The sequence below is a fragment of the Tauraco erythrolophus genome, chromosome 4 (genome assembly GCF_009769465.1).
Source record: "Tauraco erythrolophus isolate bTauEry1 chromosome 4, bTauEry1.pri, whole genome shotgun sequence".
NCBI lineage: Eukaryota > Metazoa > Chordata > Aves > Musophagiformes > Musophagidae > Tauraco > Tauraco erythrolophus.
The window spans coordinates 58327230-58351643 of NC_141468.1; the positions used below are offsets into that span (position 1 = coordinate 58327230).

The following is a 24414-nucleotide window of genomic DNA, read 5'->3' on the forward strand; positions in this document are numbered from 1 at the left end:
CCTAACCTAGCACTTTTTTTTTAAGCTCCAGAAGGGAAGTCCAAGCTGATGGTCAACCAGGCTGTCTTTGCATGAGGCGGCCCCACACCAGTGTTAGGAGGCGGCTATGGCTGTGCCCCCGCTCAGCTTTACAATCATCTGCTGGCAGTCGCTGCAGGAGCGTTTGTCCCCCACCTTCTCCAGAGTGCGGGCGGCCTCAGCCAGCAGGACCGCTCGCTGGCCCGGGGAGGAGAGGAAGGAGAGGGGGAGATGGCGACAGGCCAACAGGATGGCTGTGGCTCGCTCCCTCTGGCCCGGCAGGGTGTCCAGCTCACCTATGGGCAAAGAGGAGAGAGAAAGCTCACGATGAAGCTACAACCTGTGTGACAAAAACCTGCCACGCAGGCCCTTGACTGGCACCAGTTAGCACAGGCATCCCTGGCTAGTGTCCTCCGGCTATGCTGAGAGTGAGGGGTACCCTGCGGATCCCCCAAGCAGCTGCTTTAGGCTGGCGGAGAACAGTATGAGCTGGGGTGAGGCAGGGACTGGCGAGCCTGTCTTCTTCAGAGACGGTCCCTTTCACATCACTTCTTAGGGCTCATCCCAGCTCCAGCACATACATCTGCCCGTTTCCTTCAACCCTCGAGGGATTTTACAACCAACACCCCATCTCTTGGCTCTCCCCTTTACAATTCCTGGCTTCTGCCTTCGCGTTGACCGCCCCAAATTCCAGCCTGCCAAATTTTGTGCATGTGCGGCTGCACGAACGCAAGCGTTTTCCAGCCTGTTCACTGACATCTCCAGCCCAGGGCTGGCAGCTCATGTTAGCCAGCTTGTAGAGAGCGTGGCAGAAGCATTGCCACAACCCACAGGCTGACAGGACTTTGTTATCCTGAGCCTCAGACGTGGGGAAGACACTGCAGTCTGCATCTATGCCCCCTAACCCTGCCCAAGTGCTGCCCTCTCCCAGCCCCACAGGCAGTGGGTCGCTGCTGGGGCTCTAGGGCCGACCTTGCTTGCTGCTCTGGGGCGTGCGTCGCCTCAAGCTGTGCTCCAGCAGCTGGTGGGTACGGGTAGGGCTGGCACCTGCCATCAGGCGCACAGTGGCCTCGTGGAGGAAGACCTGGAAGGGAAGGCAGGACAGGGGGTAAGAAGTGGGCTGGCATGGGGGTGATGCTGTGGCTGAACTCACGTCATGCCTCAGCCTCCACGTTTTGAGAGCAGAGCACCGATGCATCAACAACAGAGACCCACTTGCACGCTCCTCCCTCACCTTCCCACCTGTCTCCAGGGAATTTGCAGTCAGGGCAACCATGAGGAGGGAAAAAGAAAGCTTTTAACACACACTGTGAGTGGCCTGGAAAGGGGGAGGAACAAGCGCGGAAAAAATGGGAGAGTAAACTCCAGCACCGTGGCCTAGGCGGGCATCTCACCCCAGGCTGTTAGCGCAGCGCTCCATTTATAGCCCCAAACAGTGAAATCCAGAGTCTGGACAGTACCAGGACAACTCTCTTACCCAAGTATTAGATTACACTTCCTCTACAGAGGTTTAAAACTAGATAGACTAAAGAGAAGGGGAGGAAAACTCCCACAGAAGCAGCTGGTGTTCTACAGGTGCAGAAGGCATCTGACCCCTCAGCTACCCACAGAATCAACATGGCTGAGGAAGCCTCCTTACACACTCCCTGAAGGGACTGACCCGGTCTGAAGCCACGTTAAGGGGCAGGATGCCATGGTATTTGCTTGGCAATGCAGATGTGCTGGTGGTTTTCTAGGTAGAAACTAAGGCAGACACCTCCATGCATGCACTGGACTCCCATGGGAACCTCCTTCATCACCCACCAAGAGAAAGTATAGAGGCTGCTGGTGGCAGACCATCCCACCCCAAGTGTCCAAACCACTCCAGCCCATGTACACCCTACATTTCTAAGGGCCACAGCTTCCCTGTCGCCCCCTGGGAAGGGCCATAGCTCAGCAGAGGCGGAAGGGGCAGGGGAGACAAGCCATCACCTTGCGATAGGCGGGCCTGAAGCCGTGGGCCAGCTTGCGCAGGCTGCCGAGGTCGCGCTGGAAGCCCGTCAGCTCGGGGGCCGAGGCGTGGTAGGTCTCACCCAGGGCCTGGCTCACATTCGCCTGCTTCTGCCACAGGCTGGTGCGGAGAGAGAGCAGCAAGTCACAGGCCAGCAGCTGGATCATCTGCAAGAGCCAGGGGGGCCCGGACACACAGACTTATTAACACAACCCATTGGGCGAGTAACAGGACATTTGCTACACAGCTGCCGACACGGCCCACGGAGGCCAGCCGTGGCACCTCCTGCCCACCCAGGGGTGCTCCCTGGCCCTCCCAGCCCAGTCACCCCACTACGATACACCAAAGGGAGCAGGACTTTGCCCAAGCGGTGTCTCCAGGGCCAGGCACTGCGGTCCAGCTTAAGGAACAAGTGCTGGGCTGTGTCCAAGGAGCATCTCTCCCCACTGGGACACCCAACACCTTCGTAAGGCTGACCTCAACCCCACCCCAGACAAGTCATGCCAAGAGAATATTGCACCGGTGATGCCCCAGCCTCCTGCAAAGGCTTTCCTGCCCAAATGACAGCACTAACTAGTGGAGAACTGCTAAGACAGCCTTGCTACCTGCAGAGATAAAAAAAAAGGCAATCTTGACACAGCCCACAGTGGCTGCCCAAATTCCTTCTCCCCATCTGCTGCTGCCTCTTAGCATCACTTGCTGTCTTAGTTGCTCTTAGGAGACTCTACCTATGCTGCCGAAGCAGAGGGTGCCTCTGTACTGCACTGCAGAAACATTGCACCGTTACTGCCACAACATGCAATGCAACTACAATGCACTACAGCTGCCACCCAGGAGCAGCAGAAGGGACAAGAACTGTGTCCCATATGCCATGAAGGGAAAGCTCCAGCTTTAGGTAATCCTGGAAATAAGAGAAACAAGCCCCACACAAACTCAGGAATAGCACAGCACAGTCCTACTTTTGTGGTAGAGGGTTCAAACAAACACATGAGTGCTGCCTGAAACAGAGCAGACTTGACTTAATGAGGTCCTGCTTCACAGGTGTCAGCAACTTCATTTGGAGGATGGAGATGGACGCTTTCCACAGTCCAAACATGAAGTGGTCAAAGCACCAGAAAAGGGTGACATGTACTAGCAGGAGAGAAGTAGGAGCTCAGCTATCTGAAAGCATGCCCAGAAAAATGATGTTGTACTTGCAGCTCTGCTCCTCCATACTGCAGGGGCAGAAAGATGTCAATGCCTTTTGGAAGGAAAGGGAGGAAGTTTCCCTTCTGCTCCCATTGGACACAGGATGGATGGAGAATGTTGTGTCTGATACAACAGGGAAGAAATACGCCTGCAACAAAACCAACCTTACAACCAAGACAGACCATGTCTTATCCCGGGGCTCTTACGTTGTTGAGGACGGTGCTGGAGACACCACTGCTCATGTTGAGGCTGTTCCATAAGTGACTGCTGGCCCTCTCGCAGTGACCTAGGGAGCTCTGCTGACCATCTGCCTTCCCAGATAGTGAAGCCTGCATGGCTTTACACACGTAGAAGGTGGCTTTCACCAGGGCATTTCTGAAAGAGAAAGAGTGCTGCTTTTAAGCAGTACTATGACATGCTGTCACAGGGCAGCCCCAAGAGCTGAGCTCAAGCAGCAACCAGCATCAGCTTTCACCCTCTCACTTTCAAGAGCAGAGACATCATCATTTCTTAGAGATAAAAGAGATGGAAATTGTTCCTCACCTACACAGACCACACAGAGAAATGGATGGAAACTGGCTAAGAAGCTTTAATGCAAAAGAACCAAGATGGTGACAGCAGCCTGTCCCTCAGTGTCTGAGTTTTGTTTGATTTTGGAAGGGGGCGGGCTGTGCAATTAGAAGAAAGCCAAAAGACATCTTTAAAGAAGCAATTCTGACACTTCCAGTCCACAGCTCTAACATCAGCCTGCAAGACTTGATCTCAGCTTCGACTGCTGAGCACGGTGCATTACGTTGTCCCAGAGCACAAGGGGCATGCGACTCCAGAGCACAGGTAGAGGTAGCCCACAAGACAGGAGTTTGGAGAAGGGCCATCCCCGTTTAGAAGGAGCAGGGGTTTGAAAGTTGTATAAGGCCTACGCACTCTGACATCTCCAGGGATTTCGGCATGCGCTCCACTTCTGCAAAATGTGATCTCACAGCAGCGTCATCCCCTCTGAGCCAACCGATTGCCATAGCCACCGCTGCCGACCACCATCTGCACACCACGTCAGGGCCTGTAAAACAGAATCACAAGCTGCAGCCCAGAAGAGGACACCCAGCTCCCTTTCTGCTCAGAGAAGTGGGCAGGTATCACATGCCCTTGCCAACGCCTTCCGCCAAGATTGATGCTAACGAGCCCAAACTGATCCCATGGGAATGCAGCCATCTGGGTAAACACTGAAATGTGCTGCAGGAACACAGAGGGACTTGAAAACAGCCTACATCTGACCATAGGCAGAGTTTTGGGTGCCAAATTTAGATCTTGTCAACAAGAACCTACCCCAACTACTTAAGTCGAAATCTGTTGACTTTTTTCCCAACAAGGATCTCCGCTCGCCAACTCAAAGTAACAACTCTACTCATATACACCATGCCTTGGCACTTACCACCATCAAGCCAGTAAAATCAGGTTCCCTGTATTATTTCCTCCATTATTTAACATCCCATCAAAAACTTCCTAAAGACTACCTAGGGCCAAAGGACATAAGCTCTGCTACTCTGACCTGCTTTTAAATTTCATGACAATTATTAACCCAAATATAGACTTCCCTTTACACCAAAAAAATAATACCTTGAAAAAGAAATACCTAGTTTCTCTTCTATGTTTACTTCGTACATTTTAGGTACAACACAGTTAGCCTACATCTAAAGCTCCAGCAGCGTCCTGGTGAGCTGCCAGGTGCTGTCTGTACCAACACCAAGCAAGATGAATACTCCAGCAGCTCACTTCCAGCCAAGTCCAGATGAGCACATGGCTCAGAGGGTGTCTACAGCTCTCATTGTCCCAATAAATATACACTAAGGGACCAAACCAAGCATCTCCCAATAGATGCCCAGAGCTTGTCTACAGCAAGGGCTGCAGGTCTCTGCAGATTGAGGAACATAGACGACAGCTGCTATGAAAGTGAGGTCAACTTGTATTTGGTCCAATACATAATTAAGTGGGGAAAAAAAGTCTTCCTGTACCTCAATCACAACACTCCTATGCTTTTTTATACACTACAACCTTCCACTCGCTTCGCATTGCCAGGAGCAAACTCTCAGATGAGGGCACAGGATTCAGCTTGGAACATGCCTGGCAACACAAGTAACAGCAGCCCCACCTGGGCACCCAGCATTAGAACACAGAGCTGAGTTGTGAGCCTTCCCAACCACCCTCTTCCATTCTGAGTCGCCATACCACATTGTGGTCTGCTGCTGCTCCTGCATTTCTCCTTGCCTAGAGTTTGAGAGGTGGTGGAGAGAGAAGGGAATGCCTATCAGCAGTAGTTCCTGCAGCTGAGAGCGCTTTGGTTCTGCCAGACTTACCCAGGGCAGACTTGAGTATAGAATTGCTGGCAAAGGGTGGGGCTCCACTTCCCATCGAGTCCAAGAAAGAGTTGAGTAATTTCAGGTACTCCATGGCACCAGAGAACTCACTGAAACAAGAAGCAAGGCAGACCTTCGCTATGCTGTCAAACAGGAGATACCGAAGCCTGAAGGCATTTCTCATCAGTCACAAGTTAAACAATGTTGACTCATTACGCCAGCAGAAAGTTCAAGCTCTGCAAGTAAGGCAACACTGCTGGACTGAAGAGACCTCCCTGAGAGTGAAAGCACACAGACAGATGCTCAGGGAGGGGCAGCCTCAAATCTCCCCACACAAGGAGACCAGCTCAGAACTGGAGTCAATCCTGGGAGTTTCACCTCAACTACAGAGATGCTGGACATGACATATGCTACGAGTTGATAACAGGCTCCTTTTCCATCACTGCCTCCAAAGGAGACTGAATTACACTTTTGGGAGTGACTATTTGCATATATGCAAATATGCATGCCTGCAATTGACAACACGTTCATAGCGTTGATCAGAGAAAGTAGCATACACGGCAATGATCTAAGTTCCTGGGACATGCTACAGAGGAAGATCTTGAGCTACTACCCCTAGAGGGGGACGAAAAGGCTTGCTGTATTACTAAAACTAGTCCTTCCTGTGAGGAGACAGGACTCCCACAAGTATACTGACAACCCACCTCACTTATACAAGTCCTGCTACCTTCTCTCATCATCAACAGCAGCATCTGATCACAAGCATTTGTATTGTGCAAGCAATTAGACCAAACTGCTGCTCATTCTCTGCAATGATGTTAGGAAACAGACACGAGATTGAAAAAAAAGAAAAAAGCTAAATGTGCAATATTTTCCCTACACAGGTAGGGAAATTTGGTTATCTTCCCATTTGAGGCTTTTACCCACATTTTTTGGGGACAGGATTCTTACAGAGCTTCCCATATCTTTTACATAGCATTTGCTTGGCACCAGCAAATCTGGAGATCAGCTAGAAACAGTGCAGAATTGCAGGCAAAGGCAGGGGCTCCACTTCCTGTGGAGTCCAGGAAAGAGATGGACGCAGTTCAGTACAAAAAGCTGCTCTGATTCCCACCTATCAGCCCCTTTCAGTTGATCACAGAGCTGAGAGGCCAATGACAAATTCGGCCAACATCATCTCTCCCCCTCTTGCCACATATCAGTTTGATTTTTCACTGCTGGTAAACAAGGTACTTTGTTCACTCAGGAGAACGCTCTCACGCATAACGTAGCAAGATGGTGGGGCCAGTCCCTGACATGCCAGACCTGCATGCTCCTATAGCCTTGGATGTACATTCTCGTCTATAGAAGCATCAGGCGTACACTAATTTTAACATTCCTGAACATTAAACTTTGTCAGCAGAGAAAGTGCCATCCATCCACTTTCAGGAATCAACCAGAAACCCTCACTGCACCTGGCGACACTCAGAGTTTCACCTTTGACTTCAAAGGTTTTAATAAGAAGAGGCAGAGCTCGCTCTCCTAGTAAGCTGTGGCAGCCACACTTAGGTTGTCATTTCAAGTCTTTAATAAGGACTAATCACTCGGTTTGCCCCAGAGCGCCCAGTCAACAGCTATGAGCTCCACCTTGCAGCCTGCGGCTGCAGCCAGCAGCCCCCAGTGCAGCAAGCAAACTTACCAGGGCTCCTCCTCTTCTTGTCCCACCATCTCTTTCCTAGTCTGAGGCTTCACGAGTGAATCCACTGCTCGCTCTAGCAGGTTCTCACAAAATGCCTGATGAACTTGTGCAATAGGATCCGCTAGAGAAGAAGGAAAAAAACCCCAAACCATTTCACTTGAATACAATGATAGGCACCTCCCAAAACAAACAAAAAGAAGAACCAAAACATAGGAGCAAGAGAATGAACAGTAGAGGGAAATTCTTGAGGAATTAATGCCAAGATTTCTAAAGACTACGTTTTCAGGGCTTTATTAACCCTTTAATCCATTCATAAAGCCGCAGTCTGCAGCCAAACGTCCCTGTGGCACTTCAGCCACTCAACAAAACAGTGATGACACCGCTCTGTGAAGGATAAACCTTGGTCACCCCAAAGTCACCTCCTGGACATTCGAGGCCACATCCAGACTCTGTTCCAGCATGTAAAGACACAAGCGGGATGACAAAACACAGTATACGAAGGAGAAGAGAGCCAGCTCTCGCAGACTGAGGAGATGTGTCTCAACTCCACAGCCCCTCTTGCCCATCAAGACCACAAGCAGGGCAGACATAGAAGAGGCACTCGCTTTTGTCCCAGGGGTGGAGAGCCAGCCAGGCTCAAAGTGCTGGGAGGCTGTGCACTCAGGACACAAGTGGCTCTCACCAGGGTTCCTTTGGGTGCAGTACAGGCTCTCCTTCGCAGCAGACTTCACCGTCCAGCTTCGTTCCACAAAAAACTTCTGTCCCAGGGGGTGGCACAGCCAACGCAATGAGTCAGGAATGGCACTCCGCTCTGAGCTGCACAGGCTTTGAGCCTGGCTTAGAAAGTAGCTCTGGGGAAAGGAGAGGCGAAGATTGAGAACAGTAGCCAGGGAAAGAGACACATCACCACGGACAAAGGTGTTATCATAATTACAGCTCATATCATAATTGCAGGTCACATTGTAATTGTAGTGCTGGCACATGCCCTGAGCTACGGCAATGCCAGCTTGCAGGCCTTCCTAGAGCTTTGCATGGAGGTGCAACAGGAGAGGAGATGACAACTCACCGCCAGGAAGCCAAGCTTGCCTCCACAGCGGGTTTTCAAGCCAACCGCAGCTGTCAGATGGATTTCTGCCATGGTGCTGGGGGAAATCTTTTCTTCTGCGCACTCAGCCAGATTCACAGCACACAGGGCCATGTGCAAGCCCGAGTAAGCTGAGCTAGAGGGAAGTTTACCTGCAACAGAAAGGAAAGCAAAACAGTTAGCTTTTGACACTAATACCAGCTGCTAATACTACTGTGATTTCATAGAATCATAGAACGGCACAGGCTGGAAGAGACCTTAGAGATCATCTATTCCAACCTCCCTGATTTGCAGGACTACAATCCTAAAGAGACAAACGAGAACGTGTTGACATGAGACGTTTACAACGTCATATGCCTACTTTGTATTCAGGCAATAGAACAACTTGAACCGAGTCTCCCCTCTGCAGATACCAAGGTTGGCATCCACAGCTTTGTTTCTGCAAGAAAGCCCTGCATAGTTAAACCAGTTATGATAAAATCATCAGCAAATTTTGTCTCGCTATATTCACCACTGTCTTAAAATTTAACTCCTTTGCAGTCCACATCTGCACCTACACAGATAACATTAAGGACAAGAACTTATCCCTGGCAGCACGGCTGCAATTCACACAGCATGATTAGGCAGCAGGAAGTTTAGCTTGGATTTCCGATGTTCTCGTAGCCTATTAACATTGCAAATTGGTTTGCCAAGGAAACGGCAAAAACAAGTGTTCATAAGGAACATTCAAGCACTTCCTTAGTACATGTGCACACACCCAGGTTTTCAAAGCACATCAACACCAACTGGCAATCTGTGCTCTACACAGCTTCGAAAATATAAATTCTTCCAGCAATTAACCCCAGCTCTCACTTCCACATCACGTTCCCAAGTGATAGGGATGAAGCCAGCCCTTCACAGTGACAAAAAGCAACTGAACTCAATCAACCGCTGCTTGGGAAAGACTCCCAGCCACCTCTGCAGGCTCAGGAACACATAACTTGAGATACTGCTGTTTCTTCAGCTGTTCTTACAGAGCCCTTTCACTGCATGAACCTGTCCTATTTCAGTAAGTAGCTCCTGAAATTCATCAGGCTGAGTCCCAACAGCAGCCCTCCCAGAGGAGGGAGACCATAGCACTCTCCCAGTGTCCCCAGGATCAGCTTCAAGCCTCCCACTTTGGCAAAACGAGAACAGAAAATCTGCCACCACCGCTCCCTACCCGTTATGTGGAGCTGATGAAGCTTGTGATACGCTAGAGCCGCATCCCGAGCACTGGTCTTGGCCTCATCCTCAAAGCCTGCAGTGGCCTCCCTTGCCCGCCACTGATGAGAAGTCCTCTTCAGCAGCCACCGCACCAGCGCCAGCTTCTGCAGACTATAGCGGATCACGTTCCAAGACAGGCTGCAGGCCAAGTCCAGGCGGGATGCTGGCAGTGCTCGGCCAAGTACCGACAGGCAAGTCTGTAGGTTTGATGCAGCTGCAGCAAAATCCCCCTGCAAATAACATGAAGAAAGGTTCAACAAAAGCCACTTTGAGACCTTTGCATTAAGAGCAATATAGACCGATGTACAAGCTAGGACAAGATCTTCAGCTGAGGGAGGTCAACATAGTCCTCGTAAACACGAAGGCAATTTACACTAGCTTCAAATCTGGCCCTACACATACCTTTCCACACATGGCTCTGATCCTGCACTGCCTGAGAGACACATCGGCACTAGATGAAAGGAGGTTCCTGCCTGCCTCCTTCCAACATGGAAGTTTTAGGGTCCCCGTGTCAAAAGCCAAATGTTGCCTCAACAATGGAGAAGACTTCCAAAAGGCTGGAGGACAGCAGACAGACACAGCAGAGGCCAGATTCTGGACAGAAACCAAGACCTTGCTGCCAAAGATTGCTACAAGATGCAGCAGCAAGGAACAAGGACAGAAGTTAGAAGCCTCTTCCAATGCTGGCGTCTGAGCCTCACTAATTTATGTTGAGGGAAGACAAGTTATCTCTCAGCACAACACAGCTCCAGCTTCTCTGGATTCAGACAGGATAATCCACTTGAGGAATACCATGCTCGTGCAAGTGCCCAGCCACTGCCTTACTAGACTGCTTTTACTCATATTCCCTCCTAGAAACTGTGTTTGATGCAAAACAACAAGTCAACTTTACCCTTGCCAAATCCAGGTCTGCTTGCTTGCGATGCCTCCAGAATGTGACCGATGATCTTGAGTGCAGCCGGGTCACCGGCTCTCCATGCACAAGGAGCTTGATGAACACACTCAGTACAATGACTCCATTCACAAGCCACAGAATCAGCGTGGGCATCATCCAGCCAAACCAACCACCTGTATCTGCAATGGATGTCCCAGAAGTTAGAAAAGTTAATCTGGACACAAAGCCCAGTATCAGGATAAGCACAAACCCTGAAGGATGTCCTGCTATGCTTGCCACATGTGGTATCAACTTTTGCAAAGACTGCATTTTAATCAGGAAACACCTGTATCAACAGCTCTTCATCCAAACTCCAAGTCACACATTCCCAACTAAACAAAAATAGTTATTTTTACAAGACTGATTTATAAGAAAACCTTTAGTTTTCCTGGAATACTTTGTACACCCATGGGTATTCAATACTTTAGTGTCATTTTCTGATCTTAATTAAGTTTACAAAGCAACACTGAGGAAGCATATTTACCAGTCAGGGAAACGTGAGCACGCCTACAGAATGCCCTGCCCTCCCCTAAGCTGCTGTATTCTAAACTATGAACATTACGGAATAAGTGTAATGAACAAGCCAGTTGCAAGACCCTATAGCAAACAGTGTTTCTGAAATAATTCTTCACCTATTACTTCATTAATAAGTTACAAAAATCAGTCAGTTACCTTAAAAACTAATATAAAGTACCTCAAAGATTGGCGAGGACAGGAGGACCCCTTACTCTGAACTACTTTTCAGGGCTCTATCCTGAGAGCCCAGGCTGCTGGGCTACAAGCGGGTGCCCCCTCTATCTCACCGCACCAAGCAAAGGTTGGTTTTGCTCAAGAATGCTCAATGGGGATGTAAACTGGAACTGTGTCCAAGCACAGCTGGCTCTCCTCCCACACCCCGCCCTGCAGCTATTATCCCTCCCCAACCATTCAACAGAGGTCATACAACTCCCTGAATACAAAAAACCATCCTACTAAACCACACCGACAGTCCACCTCGTGACCTGTAGCCGCCACAGCTGGACATGCTCTTTAAGCAGACCATGTACGCCTGTCCACTTTCTGTGGTCCGAACTATTCTAGTTCATTACCTGACTCAATGGTGAGCACGGTCCTGCCAGAGCCATGGTGCACCAGGCTGTCGGACTCCGGGGTTCCTCGGGCATCCAGGAGGGATGTCAGAGGATTGAAGGAAAGGCAAAGAAACGTGAGAGCACAGAGGAGTATTCGAGAGCGATCCACCATACCAAGGGCCACAGGAGGAGAGTCGGGCTCATCTTTAACCTTCAAATGAACAGGATTAGAGAGAAAAGAGGAGAAAAAAACTGCTTACTATTCTGGAGGACAAAAAAAGGCTTATGCCAAGGGAGGCATAGGGAAGAAGGAGAATCAGAACACGTTTTAAAATTTGTTTTAAAGATTAAGATCAGCAAGAACTCCAGTGAAGCTTTCTCTAGCTTAGTAAGACAAGGCTGAAGTATTTGAGCACTTTCACCTTCCTTCTGCTCCCAGTCATTTCAGTTACCATTAACTGGATCCCTGGTTTAGGCTAGGATTAACCTTTGCTGCCCTTACTCTTTTAGGATCTCCCAGAAGACCCACTTGTTCTGCGATAACCACAAAACAAATGTATCAGCTGAAGACAGCTAACAGCTTTCTGCTACTGTGGTTACTTATGGTATCATTAACCACAGCTGATGTCATATCCATTTCCCAGTTCTCCTGCTTTATTCACTGGACATATACATGCCTGGAAATCCATGGGGTCTTTGGGTCATGAACATGCACTGTAAGTCTACAAAGCCTCTACAGGGGTTGAAGGCAAAGGTTCTTCTGGCAGTTAAGGTATGGCTCAGATAACACAGCTCAGGAAGTAGCCTCAATCATTTAAGAAAAGATAACACATGCTCATGCACCTTCTTTGTTCTTACAAAGGATCTCTGACCCCTACAGATCTGCTTGCCAGGTGTCCACTGGTTCCACTTTTGAGAATTAGAATTAAAATTCTGGCCCTTATGTATCCCTGCAATAGGTGCCTAGAATTTGACAACTGAAGTCACAAATACCTTTGCATCATCAAGGAGTGGGCTTCCTGGCTCTGAATCAATGGAATAGGGAGAGAAGCCAGCCTGAGAACCCGAGTCAGAGGCCGGAGGAGACATCAGCAGAACGTTCTGGTTGAAGTCATCTATCTTCAGATCCACATCATTGTCAACCAGGCTGCTTAGGTCAATGCCCTTCAACAGCTCTGCAAAAATCAGAGTGCTTTACGTACGTGTTTCTTGATCCTGCATCCTGCCAGCGTCGCTCAGATTGGCTCTGTCACCTGGAGTTAACACTGGCCACTATCAATGCAACGTGTGTGTTATCTACCTCTGTCAAGGACGAGAAATTGCAAGAGGCATCCTATGTTCATGCTGACTGCCTCCCCACTGCTGCACAGCCCCCACAACTTACTGTTTTTTTGGTTAGCCAGCTTCAGAACCATGTTCTCCTGCCTCAGCTTATGGTTGGCCTGCTGTAGGTATTTAATGTAATCGATGGCTTTTCTCAGGACTCCAGACTTGTGCATCTGCAAGGAATTAAGACGAACAGAAAGCAGTTTATATGAAGACAGTCAAAGAGTCCTTCCTGCTCGTAGGGATACCACAACCCTTTGTATCATGTGGTGATAGAAAGGGGTGTAAAGGACCACTCAGCAGCTGCAAAGAAACTAATAGCGGGACACGTGCTAGGGGAAAAGTATTAGACTTTGAAGACATACAAGGACTGAGACTGGGGGGGACCTCATTAATGTTTATAATATGTAAAGGGTGACTGTCATGAGGATGGAGCCAGGCTCTTCTCAGTGGCATCCAATGATAGGACAAGGGGAAATGGATATAAGCTGGAACATAGGAGGTTCTGCTTAAACATGAGGAAGCACTTCTCCACAGTAAGGGTAACACAACACTGGAACAGGCTGCCCAGAGAGGTTGAGGAGTCTCCTTCTCTGGAGATGTTCAAAATCCACCTGGATGCATTCTTGTGTGATCTGATCTAGGTGGTCCTGCTCTGGCAGGAAGATTGGACTAGATGATCCTTTGAGGTCCCTTCCAATCCTTAACATTCTGTGATTCTGTGACTGGGGCCTCTCAAAGATCTTATAAAAGTAGTACAACGGAAACAGATTAACATGCAATTCACAAGAGTTCACATCTAGATTTCAGCCAGAAACAGTCCTTTGAAAGCGTCACAGTTTCGAAATGAAGTGGCTCTTTTCTGGGATGGAACAAGATGCTGTTGGTTAACTATGGTTCACTGTTTTATTCTGAGATAATCTGTTCTCTCCTCGCCTCAGTCCCTTGGCCACCCCCATGAAAATATTTGCTTCCAGCACAGGGGTACAAGCTTAGCTTATAAACACAAGCTCAAAGTACTACGAAGCCACTGCATGTCACCAAGATTTTTAAAAGGTACGCTTCCAGTTCCACTCAGTAGTAGGAGGTGACTTCACTAGGGCATGTATTTGTACAGAGACCATACAACTTATCAAGAATACTACTTCCTGCTCTGCCACCATGAGGGAAAGTGAATAGCACAACCCCAAACACATGGTGCAAGAAAGCTGCTAATATTTGAGTGAGCAGGAGTTTTTACAACTTGATGTCTAAAAGGAACAAACTGGAAAGCTCTGTAAATCATCCTCCCTACTACAGTCCCATGGAAAAGGGAACAAGAATTAAGCAAGCTCTGATTTGGCAGTTATCAAAACATCCACTTGGATATTCTATACCTAGAGGGCCTATTTAAGCGAGGCCTAACATAAGAACACACACATAAGGCATAGCTTATTTTGAAGAGCCAGTACCACTGGCATAGTAAACCAAACATTTTACAAGTGACCCTTCCTGAATGTACTTATCAAGTTTTCCATTGCACAAGTATTCCCCAACAGTCTTATCCCAATACATATGTGCATACTACTAACAGTCACATGTACTCAACTGCCTCATTTCATAGAGCAACGAGTAGCTGAAGAAAAAGCATTTAGGACACTAGATTTGCTCTTATTCCACATCTTTACCTTGGCATCTGTCCCCATGACAAGGTCCTTCAGCTCAATGATCTTGTCATTTATGGATGACCGGTAACGCTTTTCAATGATGTTGTGAGTTGTTCTCCTCTCTCCTTCTTTAGGTGGTTCTGGTTGCTTGACACCCCCAGGAACTTGTTTGATAGGCACCTTTTCTTGTCCCACCATCACCGGCATTGTGGTCAAAATGGTCCCATTGCTCCCAACAAGGGTCTACAAAGACCATGCGTAAAAAGCGTCACAAGCAATCAGCCGATTTAGATAAGGTTTATGAAGGTAACAGAAAAAGAAGTAAACAAAAGAAGAATGAGAAGCTCAGAAAAGAAGAGATATGCCAATTTCCTCCCGTCTTCCTTGGTTGGCACGAGCACTGACACAGCAGCACAGCAAAAATTTGCCACTCTGCCTCCCACACTGGTCACTGTGGAGTAAAACCATCTCTTGTTCTCCAAGAGCATCAACTCTCTTCCATCAATACCATGCTCTGTTCATCCACTAAATAGAGAAACAGTGCAAGGCTCTTTCTTGCTCCCATGATCCTTACAACTCAAGTGTCCAAATCCATCTTTTCCATGGACAAATAAAGTCATCAAATCAGCAACAAGCAATGCTACTTCCAAACTGGTAATGGCAATGTTAGAAAGGACCTGACTATGGAAAAAAACAAACCTTGGCTTGAGCAGTGCAGTTGATTTGAATTCAATTAAACAGGAAAAAAAATAGAACCACAGCTACTTTAAGCTATAAAAACCTTAAGATGAGGAACTAAGGCAATGAGTGATATACACTAGCCTGATAAGCTCAAACTTGGACATCTAGATGTAGGACAGATCATCTATACTAAAATAAAGCAGCATGTACCCTGCAATAAAAGATGATGAATCCCACCAGAACTGTTGCACAGAGGAGCTTCTAGGATAGCTGGAGTAAAGAAAGTTTAGACCGCTTAACCCAGCAAACAGGATTGAGAAGGGTACACACGTTCTCTAAGGTACACCAAGGATCAGGGAAGTGGTTATGAAGAGGAAGAGTTATTTCTGTCAAACGACAGACTAACATAAATAAGCATAAACTAGTCATAAGAAAACTTAGGAACAATGTTGAATCTGAAATAGTCTTCTAATTGGGATATTAGAAATGAATTCAGTTTCGTTTCAAGCCAGAACTTGACAAATAAGTGAATAATTTAAGACCTACATCTCTCCTTGGCTAATTTTCACCAAATTTCAATGTTTTAAAAAAGTTTTACGGACTTTGTCTCAGACAAACACAATCACATAAGTCTCACCTCTGTGTGAAAACGTCACCTAAAAGCAAGCAGGTTAATTGAACATTTTAGCCTGACTGCCAACAAGTACATAAGAAGCCTACCATGCTATGCAAAAGAACTCAAAACTTAAGTCCAGACTTGCAAGTTTATCTACCCCAGTAAATATTTGAACAGAGATATCTGTTTAGAATACATAAGATCATAGTAAATGCGTCTTTGAGGACACAAGTTTCTCAAAGCTGATAAGTGTAGGCCACGAAGCACAGCTGTCATTTCCAATGATCATACCGATTCCTCACTGCAAACGCCCTCTGAAAAGTAGCTTAATTAGCTTTCACATTCAACATGCTGCTATTAGACATTACTGAGGTGGAAAAGAAAGTTCCACAGGTATTCTGAGTGAGCTGGCTTTCAGTTTCAAGTATCTTCTAGAGGTTAAAAACTGGATGGAATTTTTAGGTCATACTCCTCTCCTTGTAACACCAGAAAAAGGTAAACAAAAACGTGCCCTTGGTCTTTGCTTACTGGCCATGGGAGGCTGCCAAAAAAGCACAATCTGTGTGTTTAGCCTTGGCAGAAACAGGGTATTACTCACTTACTGGACTTGTCAAGAGCAGCCCTCAAAACCCCTCCTGTTTGCACCACTGCAGAACACTAAAGCCCAAATCTCTTCCTTGTGTGAAGAGGAAAGGACGTCTGAGAGGAGAGGCAAGGAAGATCATCATCCATATGGTACCTGCAGAGCTGTGGTCTGGATGGGAGTGGTGAGAGCTGTCAGCGCAGGGTTCTGTACCGCAGCCATAACAGGATTACCATCCGCTTTCAAGGTTGTCAAGACCAGGGAGTCCGTTTTTATGATCTGAGGTTGGACCAGAACCTACGTTGGAAAGAGTTACAGGTGAAGGGGAAAGCAGGCACGCATTCCTCTGCTGATCTCAGTAGACAGAGGTAAGTGATGACAGAGTTGTAACTTTACATCTCAGTGGATGGTAAAAGAGCAGGGTGAGTATTTCCTTCACCTTGTGCCCTGCATCACCCTGATGGTTTTTGTCAGCCCCTGATGCAAACTCTCACCGTGAGACAGCCTGAACTGCGAGCTGGAGGGAGGGGAACAGGGGAACAACCAGGACTTTGGTTTTCAAATCAGTCACCAGAAGTAAATGAGTATGTAAAAAAAACAAAAGAGCTGAGGGAAAAGCTCTCTTCCCCTCTCCAATTACACCTATAATTAGCTCACTACATTAACTGGTTGAGTACTCAGAATCTAACATGGCTAGGACAGCCTGCTTTGGCAAATACCTGTAGTAGCTTTCCCCACCTCCAATTCCACTGAAAGGATCGGTACCATGAATATAAAGCAGATCAAAACCAACTGTAAGTTATTTTGCCATAACACAGCTTGCTTTTATTTTTTCAAACACCTCGTTGACTCTTATATACAGAGAACACTACAGACGGCACGGTACAACTGAACTGGAACTCTGTCTTACTGAGCGAGTCCGCTAGCCATAAACTTTTTTATCTAATACAAAGACACACGAGACCTTTTGAGCCTTGTGTAAGTTCTAAAACAAAAGTCACATGACACTGTAGCAGCAAAAAGATCAAAGAAACTGTGGCAGAAGAATTGGAATAAAACATTTCGGTATCAGTCGGCCCTTTTAAGACATGGTAGACGTGGTGGACTTGCAAAGTAGTAGGCAAAAGTCAAAGAAAGCTCGTTCAAGTAAGGTTTCCTATCCAGTTCAGCAGCACCAAGCTACAAAAACATTTTAGACCAAGTTCAGTTATGCACGTGTTTTAGTGAAAACCATTTCTGAACGTTGCCTGCTACCTGAAGTCACATCACAGCTCACAACAGGGACCCTCAAACATGACTTGCACGAAACAAATGCTTCTGGAACACAGGTTGGCTAGAAACACCTCTCACACACAAAACATTTGTGCAAAAGCAATTCTAGCCAGGACCACCAGCCCTACAAGCTTCGCCACCTTTTCCCTGGCAAGCCAGGAGACCACACCCACAAAAGCAACAACTTCTGCTGGATCCCCATTATCACTCCACATTTTTACTTACTGGAACTTGCTGGACCTGTGGTGCAGCAACTGTCTGGACCGTGGCTGGCGTTAACGTCTGGATGGTGCCGTTGGCAGCCTGCGTTAGCACTCGCTGGGCCTGCACTGTCTGCACTTGCTGCTGGATGGTAACCGGCTGAACCTGGGAGGACGTCACCAGGCTCTGGACTTGAGGCTGGAGAACTGAAAAGCAGAAGAGATGTGAGGAATAGTCCAGAGACACAGGTCTCTGTTATGGAGCTTGCAAACGCTCCTAGCTTCACACTTCTTCCCAGAGCTTCTCAGTAGGCTGCATTCATCTAACACATCCCACACATTGGGAAGCTTCCAGCTCCTTTGGTGTCTCCTGCAAGAGGACGCTGCACCTAGAATAGCAGCTTTCCAGGAGGCACAGAGGATCAGCTAAAAGAAAATAAAGTCAAAAACCTTCGGTCTGATAGCACGGGACTCATCACTTGAGTGACATTATGCAGTACATCCAGTTGGCACTTGCCCACTCCTGCTGACCTTGGTGGACTCTAGGATCCTATTTATCATGTAAAGAATCAACACCTACTGAAGAGGATCAAGACAACTGATGTTCACAAAGGAAAATGTGGTCATCGTTAAATACCCCTGCAACTGTCTCTGCTTAATACAAGTACCACACTCAAGAGTTTGGTAGTTAACATGTGCCTTCAGTCCAGATTGCCACACGGAACAGACTGGAGCTTCAGGACTGGATCTGCCTACTGCACCAATCAGCAGGAGGACACGGCTGCCGACAAATCATTTTTCAGACACACTTTTCTCAAGCCATAGGAGAGAAGGCAAGCAGACAACTATCGCAAGAGGTCCCAAAAAAAGACTTAAGGTCTCATTTATGATAGTTTCTCATGCTCCTCCGACTCCAAAGCCATGTAGGCAGAAGTGACGCCCCACAGGTAGCACTGCAAGAAAAGGATCTTTAGGCTTTTCACGGCCAAAGACACTTCTGGAGTTTGAACACCAACACCATTTATTGCAAGTGTGCCAGGCACACTCATGGCCTGAGCACCCCAAAATCACGAGTGCATCAGGCACACCCATAACCTGAGCACCCCAATCACTACCTTGGAAACTCGTGGCCGCATTCTGGTAGATCACTGGCTGCTGGATAATCCTGGTCTGGGGAGCAGAGCTGAACGTTGGTGTAATCATGACGGCCTGCTGCTGGAGCTGTGGCTGGAGCGGTGGCCGGGGCTGAAGGAGAGGTGCTGACCGCGGAGGGGCCGGAGGCGTTGCCTGCGTCGCCTTGACCGGCAGGCTCTGGAGCTGGGGGGAGGCGGGGGCTGGTGGGAAGGGCTGGAGCTGCACCTGGTTGTATGGCCGCTGCAACTGTGGCTCCAGGGTCCCGCCACTGCTGCCACCACTGCTGCTGCCCTGGAAGGTGCCACACAACTGATCCGAAAACAGATCTGGGAAGTCTCCTGCCTGGTTACTCACGAACTGCAGCATCTCTGTAAAACAGAAAATACATTCAATCCTATTTCACTGCCCGTATGCTTTGACGCCAGCCGTTACGTCAGGACTCGAATTATGGGGTTCATGCACACAAGGGAGCTCCAGGTCCTTCAAAACCTCCAGAGAACATACCACACCAACCTAACATCTCCAGAGAGAAACCTAGAGGCAGCCAGTGGAGAGGTACTGCTGCCACTACTCAGGGAGAAAGGCAGGACTCTCCTACAACACCTTCCCAGACTACAAGATCCAATCACAGACTAGAGCTTAAAGCCATCTCCAATATATCTAAAATATTAGAGCCTCGTTCCATCGCTGCTCCAGTCTAATCCTTGCAGAAGAAACCAAGCACCTCTGCAATTCCAGCACTAACTGTTCTCCTACCCAACTTTTAGGATGCTTTTCATCCCCCATCCCTCCTGCCCCACTGAGTATCTGGAAAATGAAGAAATGGGATAAGAATTCATCTTAACATTGATTTACTTTCAAGCATGCTGGAAACTGGGGAGAAAACACTACAGGAAACAACACTTCATAGAACTGTAGCAGGAGAAACCCATCCAGGTGTTTAAACCACCAGAATAACATTTTTTTGTTGTGGTTTTTTTTTTTTTTTTGCCTATTTATCTCCTGCCTGCAATCACTGCACAGCAGTTCCTCTCCATCCCACCTTCTCCAACATTTTATCAGCCCACATCAAGAGGCTCCTACCACAATGTTACAGCTCTCCCTCACACAGGAAAAAAATTTCACAATCAAGAGATCATTGTTCATAAACGAAGCTTCCTCTTCCCTCTGTCTAATCCAACTTAATCCAATTATGCACTTTAAGCTACGCGACTGCTTCTCCTGATCTGTGTGTGGGCAGTGGCGTGAGGAGTCAGACATCCTTCCCCACCTCAGGATCTGCCCATGCTGCACCAGCTCTTCCATAGCTTTCTGAAAGTCTTTTTTTTTTTTTTTTACTGGAAGTAGGAAAAAAGGGAGGGGACTCACAAACATAACAGAGGGTTTATAAACTCAGGTTTAGAAAGTAGAAAATAAATTTCTGATTCACAGGGGAAAAAAAAATAGCAAAGGGCTCTTTAAACCAGAAGCTTTCTCATCCACAAACCCAAAGGATGTTGCTGCTGTGGTTTATATGAAAGGGATTCAAAGAAGTAAACTTTTCACAAAATGTTTCCGTGGAAATTGTCCCAGTAATAAGAAGGCCATTAATTTGCTTCTCTGAAATGCCACCCATGCGTTATCCAATTAATTTGTCTGACACTCCTGAGTCAGAGCAAAGGAATTGTCCTCCAAGCTTCTTGCTCCCTCAACAAACGTTTTGCTACCGTTCTACGATACTACTCTTCTTCCCTTCCAACAGCAACTGCTCCACACCTTTACACACATTTAAGCATTGACCACGACCATTGCTCTTAAGAACTCAAGTCTGTTGGATGGAGGAGCTTGGGAGGAATGTGTCCTCCTGACCTATTTACAGCTTGGGTGTGTGGTTCCCGCACCCGGAGCACCAACCGTCCTCGGGGCAACCAGCCCAACCAAACCTTTGTCTCCGCTTTTAACTAGATGAACGAAAGATGTTTTAGTTTTTTTATGCAATGCCTCAGTAAACTTTCACAAAACATTACTGGAGCGAAGAGGGCTGTTTGAAGATTAACACTTCTGCGTAACATCTAGATGGATATCAAGCAACTTCTCACCCTCCAACTGACTGCAGTTAAGACTATCCCAAATAACTCCCAACATGATAAACCTGATAACCTCAACTACGTACCTCTCAAGCTCTTCATTTGATGGCACTGCTATTTCACTACCGGCCAGCACTGCTGCAAGCGTGGAATAAACATAAATAGGACGAGATTTGCTCTGGAAGAGCAAATTCCAGTGCAAGGGCCAAATTTCAAGTACTGCATTTTAAAGAACATTGTGTTCAATATAGCAGATTTAATATTTTATTTAAAAAACTACTCCTGCTCTCACAAGTTAAATCACATCCTTATCATAGACCTAACTTTGACTAAATGCAAAAAATCTGAAGATTGATTTTTAAAAATTAGACTGTCAGGGGATCAAACCCACTTCTTTTAAAGTGCCTAAGAGCACTAAAGTGCCTAAGTGCCTAGCAGCAACACAACGAAAACAAAAAGCAGGAGAAACGGCAACATCCAAAAATCCCAATCTCTTCCTTTTAAAACATCTTCTCCTACACAGAGCACAGAGCGAGCGCCTACATTGACTGTCAGAAATGCAGGGTGCTTTCAGAAGACAGCTCTCGGTGATAAACCCATCATCGTCAGATCACCCGCACCCTCGGTGTCCAAGAGTTCTCAGTCCCTAAGGTGGAGCGAGATGTTACTACAGAAAACTATTGCAGCCCAAGGCTAAAAAATGTCAACAAGGTGTTACGAAACCAAGCCACTGAGGACGGACTTCTGCTGCTTGTATCAGCCCAGAACCCAAACACCAGGCAGAAAGGCAAGGGCTGGGCTTCTGCTGCCTCTCCCAGGTGGCAGCTCAGAGCCTGCACAGGGGCTGCTTGCCCTCACGCTCCCGGAGACACCGTGCTCCGAGAAACACAAAGTAGCAGAGATCCCAACCTTGACAGAAACAACCCCTCTGCGCCGAACCCAGACGTGCTTCGCACCCACGACCAAATCAGACCTCACTCTCCAGTGTTACCCCTGGGGTAAGGTGGCACCCGGCAGCACCTTTCCATCAAGGAGGTGCCTGCAGCCACTCACGACAGCCCGCAGCCGGCCAAGGAGCTTGTGCCAGGGCAGGAGGGAGAGCCAGACACCTTCAGCTCAGCACGAGGACCTCCCAACCAGCCTCACATCTCATCCTGGAGCACAACCCCCATAAGCTCCTGCATCCCAGAGCAGTCGGTGCATCTGCCAAACCAGCGTCATTCCTCCTCCACTGTGGAAAACCAAAAGGCATGCAAGCACGCAGTGAGGGTCCCTCAGCCTGGACAGGAGAGGGACACCGAGACTCACCACAAGAAGACTTAAAAACCAAATCAAAACCCTTGCAGAATTTCAAACCATGAGACAAATCCATGTCAGAGCACAAAAAAAGCAGGATCGTCATACACCTCCCACACCCCCAGGAAAACCCACCCCAGGAAGCCAGGGAGGAAGGCGAAGCTCTTTCTCCTAAGTTACTCATCGCTCTGAATCACACCTCCCTGGGCACACCGTGGTTCAAAGCTGGCTCCAGGTTCCTCAGAATTCATCTCTGTCTCCCTACGGAACCCAAGATGTCATTACATCGCACTTAAACAAGAGCAAACCAGCAACTTAAGGCCCTTACATTCTCATAAGGTATATTCTTCTTTTACGTACGACAAAGAAAAAAATAAAGGGCATAAATTTTGCCCAGAACTACAGTGCAAATCAATCTTGGCTAAAAATTTAAAAGCACCCATTCAATTTCACCTCTCAGCTGCTAAACGAGGATGCTGTAGGCATCACCCCTCCAAAGCCGAGCTCTGTTGGAGATTACCGCTGAGCAGAGCAGGGGAGCTGTGCCAGGTCCCCATCCCCACCCTATGGCAGGGAGCTCCTCGAGAATTTACATTTTTAATGGTTTTTCAGGAGCTGTTTGGGAAACACTAACTAAGGCATTGCGCACAGGTGCTTTGTGTTGCTGCACTTCCATGGAAAACAGGGACTTTCTTGTGGGTCTGAGCTCTGGCATTGATGCAGTCAAGTTTTAGGATGACACAGAGCAGGGGGGAAAGGGAAATTTAAGCCGTTACACCTGTTTTGGTGGAGGGGGGCAAGGAGGCACGGCCTCCTTCCACAGGTGCTAGTGGTGGCACAGCCCTGGCAATCCCTTAGTACCGGCTTCGAGAGAGCCACGAGGAAACACGAGGGGAACCCCGGGCAGCACCGCTTCCCCCATGGTCATGAGGCAGGAGGACCGAGACAAGGCAATTAACTTTCGCCAACCTCTTTCCGTGCCGGCAGCGGCCACGGGTGGCAGGAAGGGCTCGGCGGCCGCGGGGGCTCCGATCCCCACGCGGCTTCCTGCGGTTACTGCCCCGACACCCCCACGGCGTGGGTCAGCCCCAGGAAAGTCGCTCTGAAGCCCCACGAAAGTCTCCACCGCAGGCGGAGGTGGCCGTCGGGTGCCCGCAGGGTGACACGCGTGGCCGCTGGCCAGGCGAGCGCTGCCCGGCGGGACGCGCCCCGCACCCCCGCCTTCACCCACCCGGGACGGCGGATTCCCCGCTCGCTCCCCACGCGCGCCGGAAGCCCGGAGCGCGTGGGAAGCGCACTCCACGCAGCGGGGCCAAGCCGGTGCGGCCACTCTGCGCTCCCACTCCACGAGGACACCCCCACGCAGCGAGATCCAAGAGCCCCCCTCACCCACGCACCCTGCCCCCCGGGCGGCACCGGCAGCCCCGGACCCGCGCGGACAAGCGGGGAGGCACGAGAGCTCCCCCCACCCCGCGCAGGGGAGCCCACGCGCGCCGCCCCCCCTCCCCACCCCCACCACCCCCTTCTTTTCCGTGGCGCCCACCGTCGATGTCGCCCAGCGTGAGCTCGTCGCCCAGCTCGGTCAGGGTCTCCATGTTCTCCGCGCCCAGCTCGCCGCTCTCCATCGCGCAGGGCCCCGCCGCGGCCGGGCGCACCGGCGCATGAACCACCGCCCCGGCCCCGGCCGCTTAAGCGGACGCTGCCGGCGAGCGCCGCCGACCCCGCGCCATCTTGGGGCGGCCGGCGGCCCCGCCCCCACCTGCCCGCCGCCACGGCGGCGGCGCGCGCGCCCCCCGCGGTTTGTTGTCAATGAGACCAGGTCGCCGCCGGCCAATCGGCGGCGGCGGCGGCGCGTGGTGTGATGGTGCGTCAGCGATCAGCAGCTGCGATTAGCATAGGCCGCCCCGCCCCGCGCGCCCGATTAGCATATTCATGAGGGGGCGGTGCCGGCGGGGAGCGGCGCGCTGCGCAGCGCCGAGCACCGCGGCCGGCGGGCACGCGTGGGAGCGGGGCGAGCGCTGCGGGCGCCTCCGCTG

The 24414-nt window shown here is 49.1% G+C and overlaps 1 protein-coding gene across 2 annotated transcripts; it reads right to left on the reverse strand.

Annotated features, from left to right (window-relative positions):
- SREBF2 (sterol regulatory element binding transcription factor 2) lies at window positions 1-24003 on the reverse strand. Of its 2 annotated transcripts, none has more exons than XM_086610131.1 (19): window positions 23922-24003; window positions 18998-19384; window positions 17908-18089; window positions 16567-16707; window positions 14552-14773; window positions 12943-13057; window positions 12552-12733; window positions 11577-11769; window positions 10447-10628; window positions 9511-9784; window positions 8292-8461; window positions 7908-8076; window positions 7226-7346; window positions 5548-5657; window positions 4121-4253; window positions 3403-3571; window positions 1990-2175; window positions 991-1102; window positions 1-314 (listed from the first exon to the last, which is right to left on the reverse strand). In XM_086610131.1, exons 1-19 carry the CDS (start codon window positions 24001-24003, stop codon window positions 94-96), a joined length of 3351 nt encoding a protein of 1116 aa, XP_086466257.1. In that variant the 3' UTR covers window positions 1-93. The 2 variants fall into 2 exon arrangements, with proteins under 2 accessions (XP_086466257.1, XP_086466258.1); XM_086610132.1 differs by having other exon boundaries at window positions 14552-14774; window positions 16562-16707.
- Between the last annotated feature and the right edge of the window lie 411 nt (window positions 24004-24414).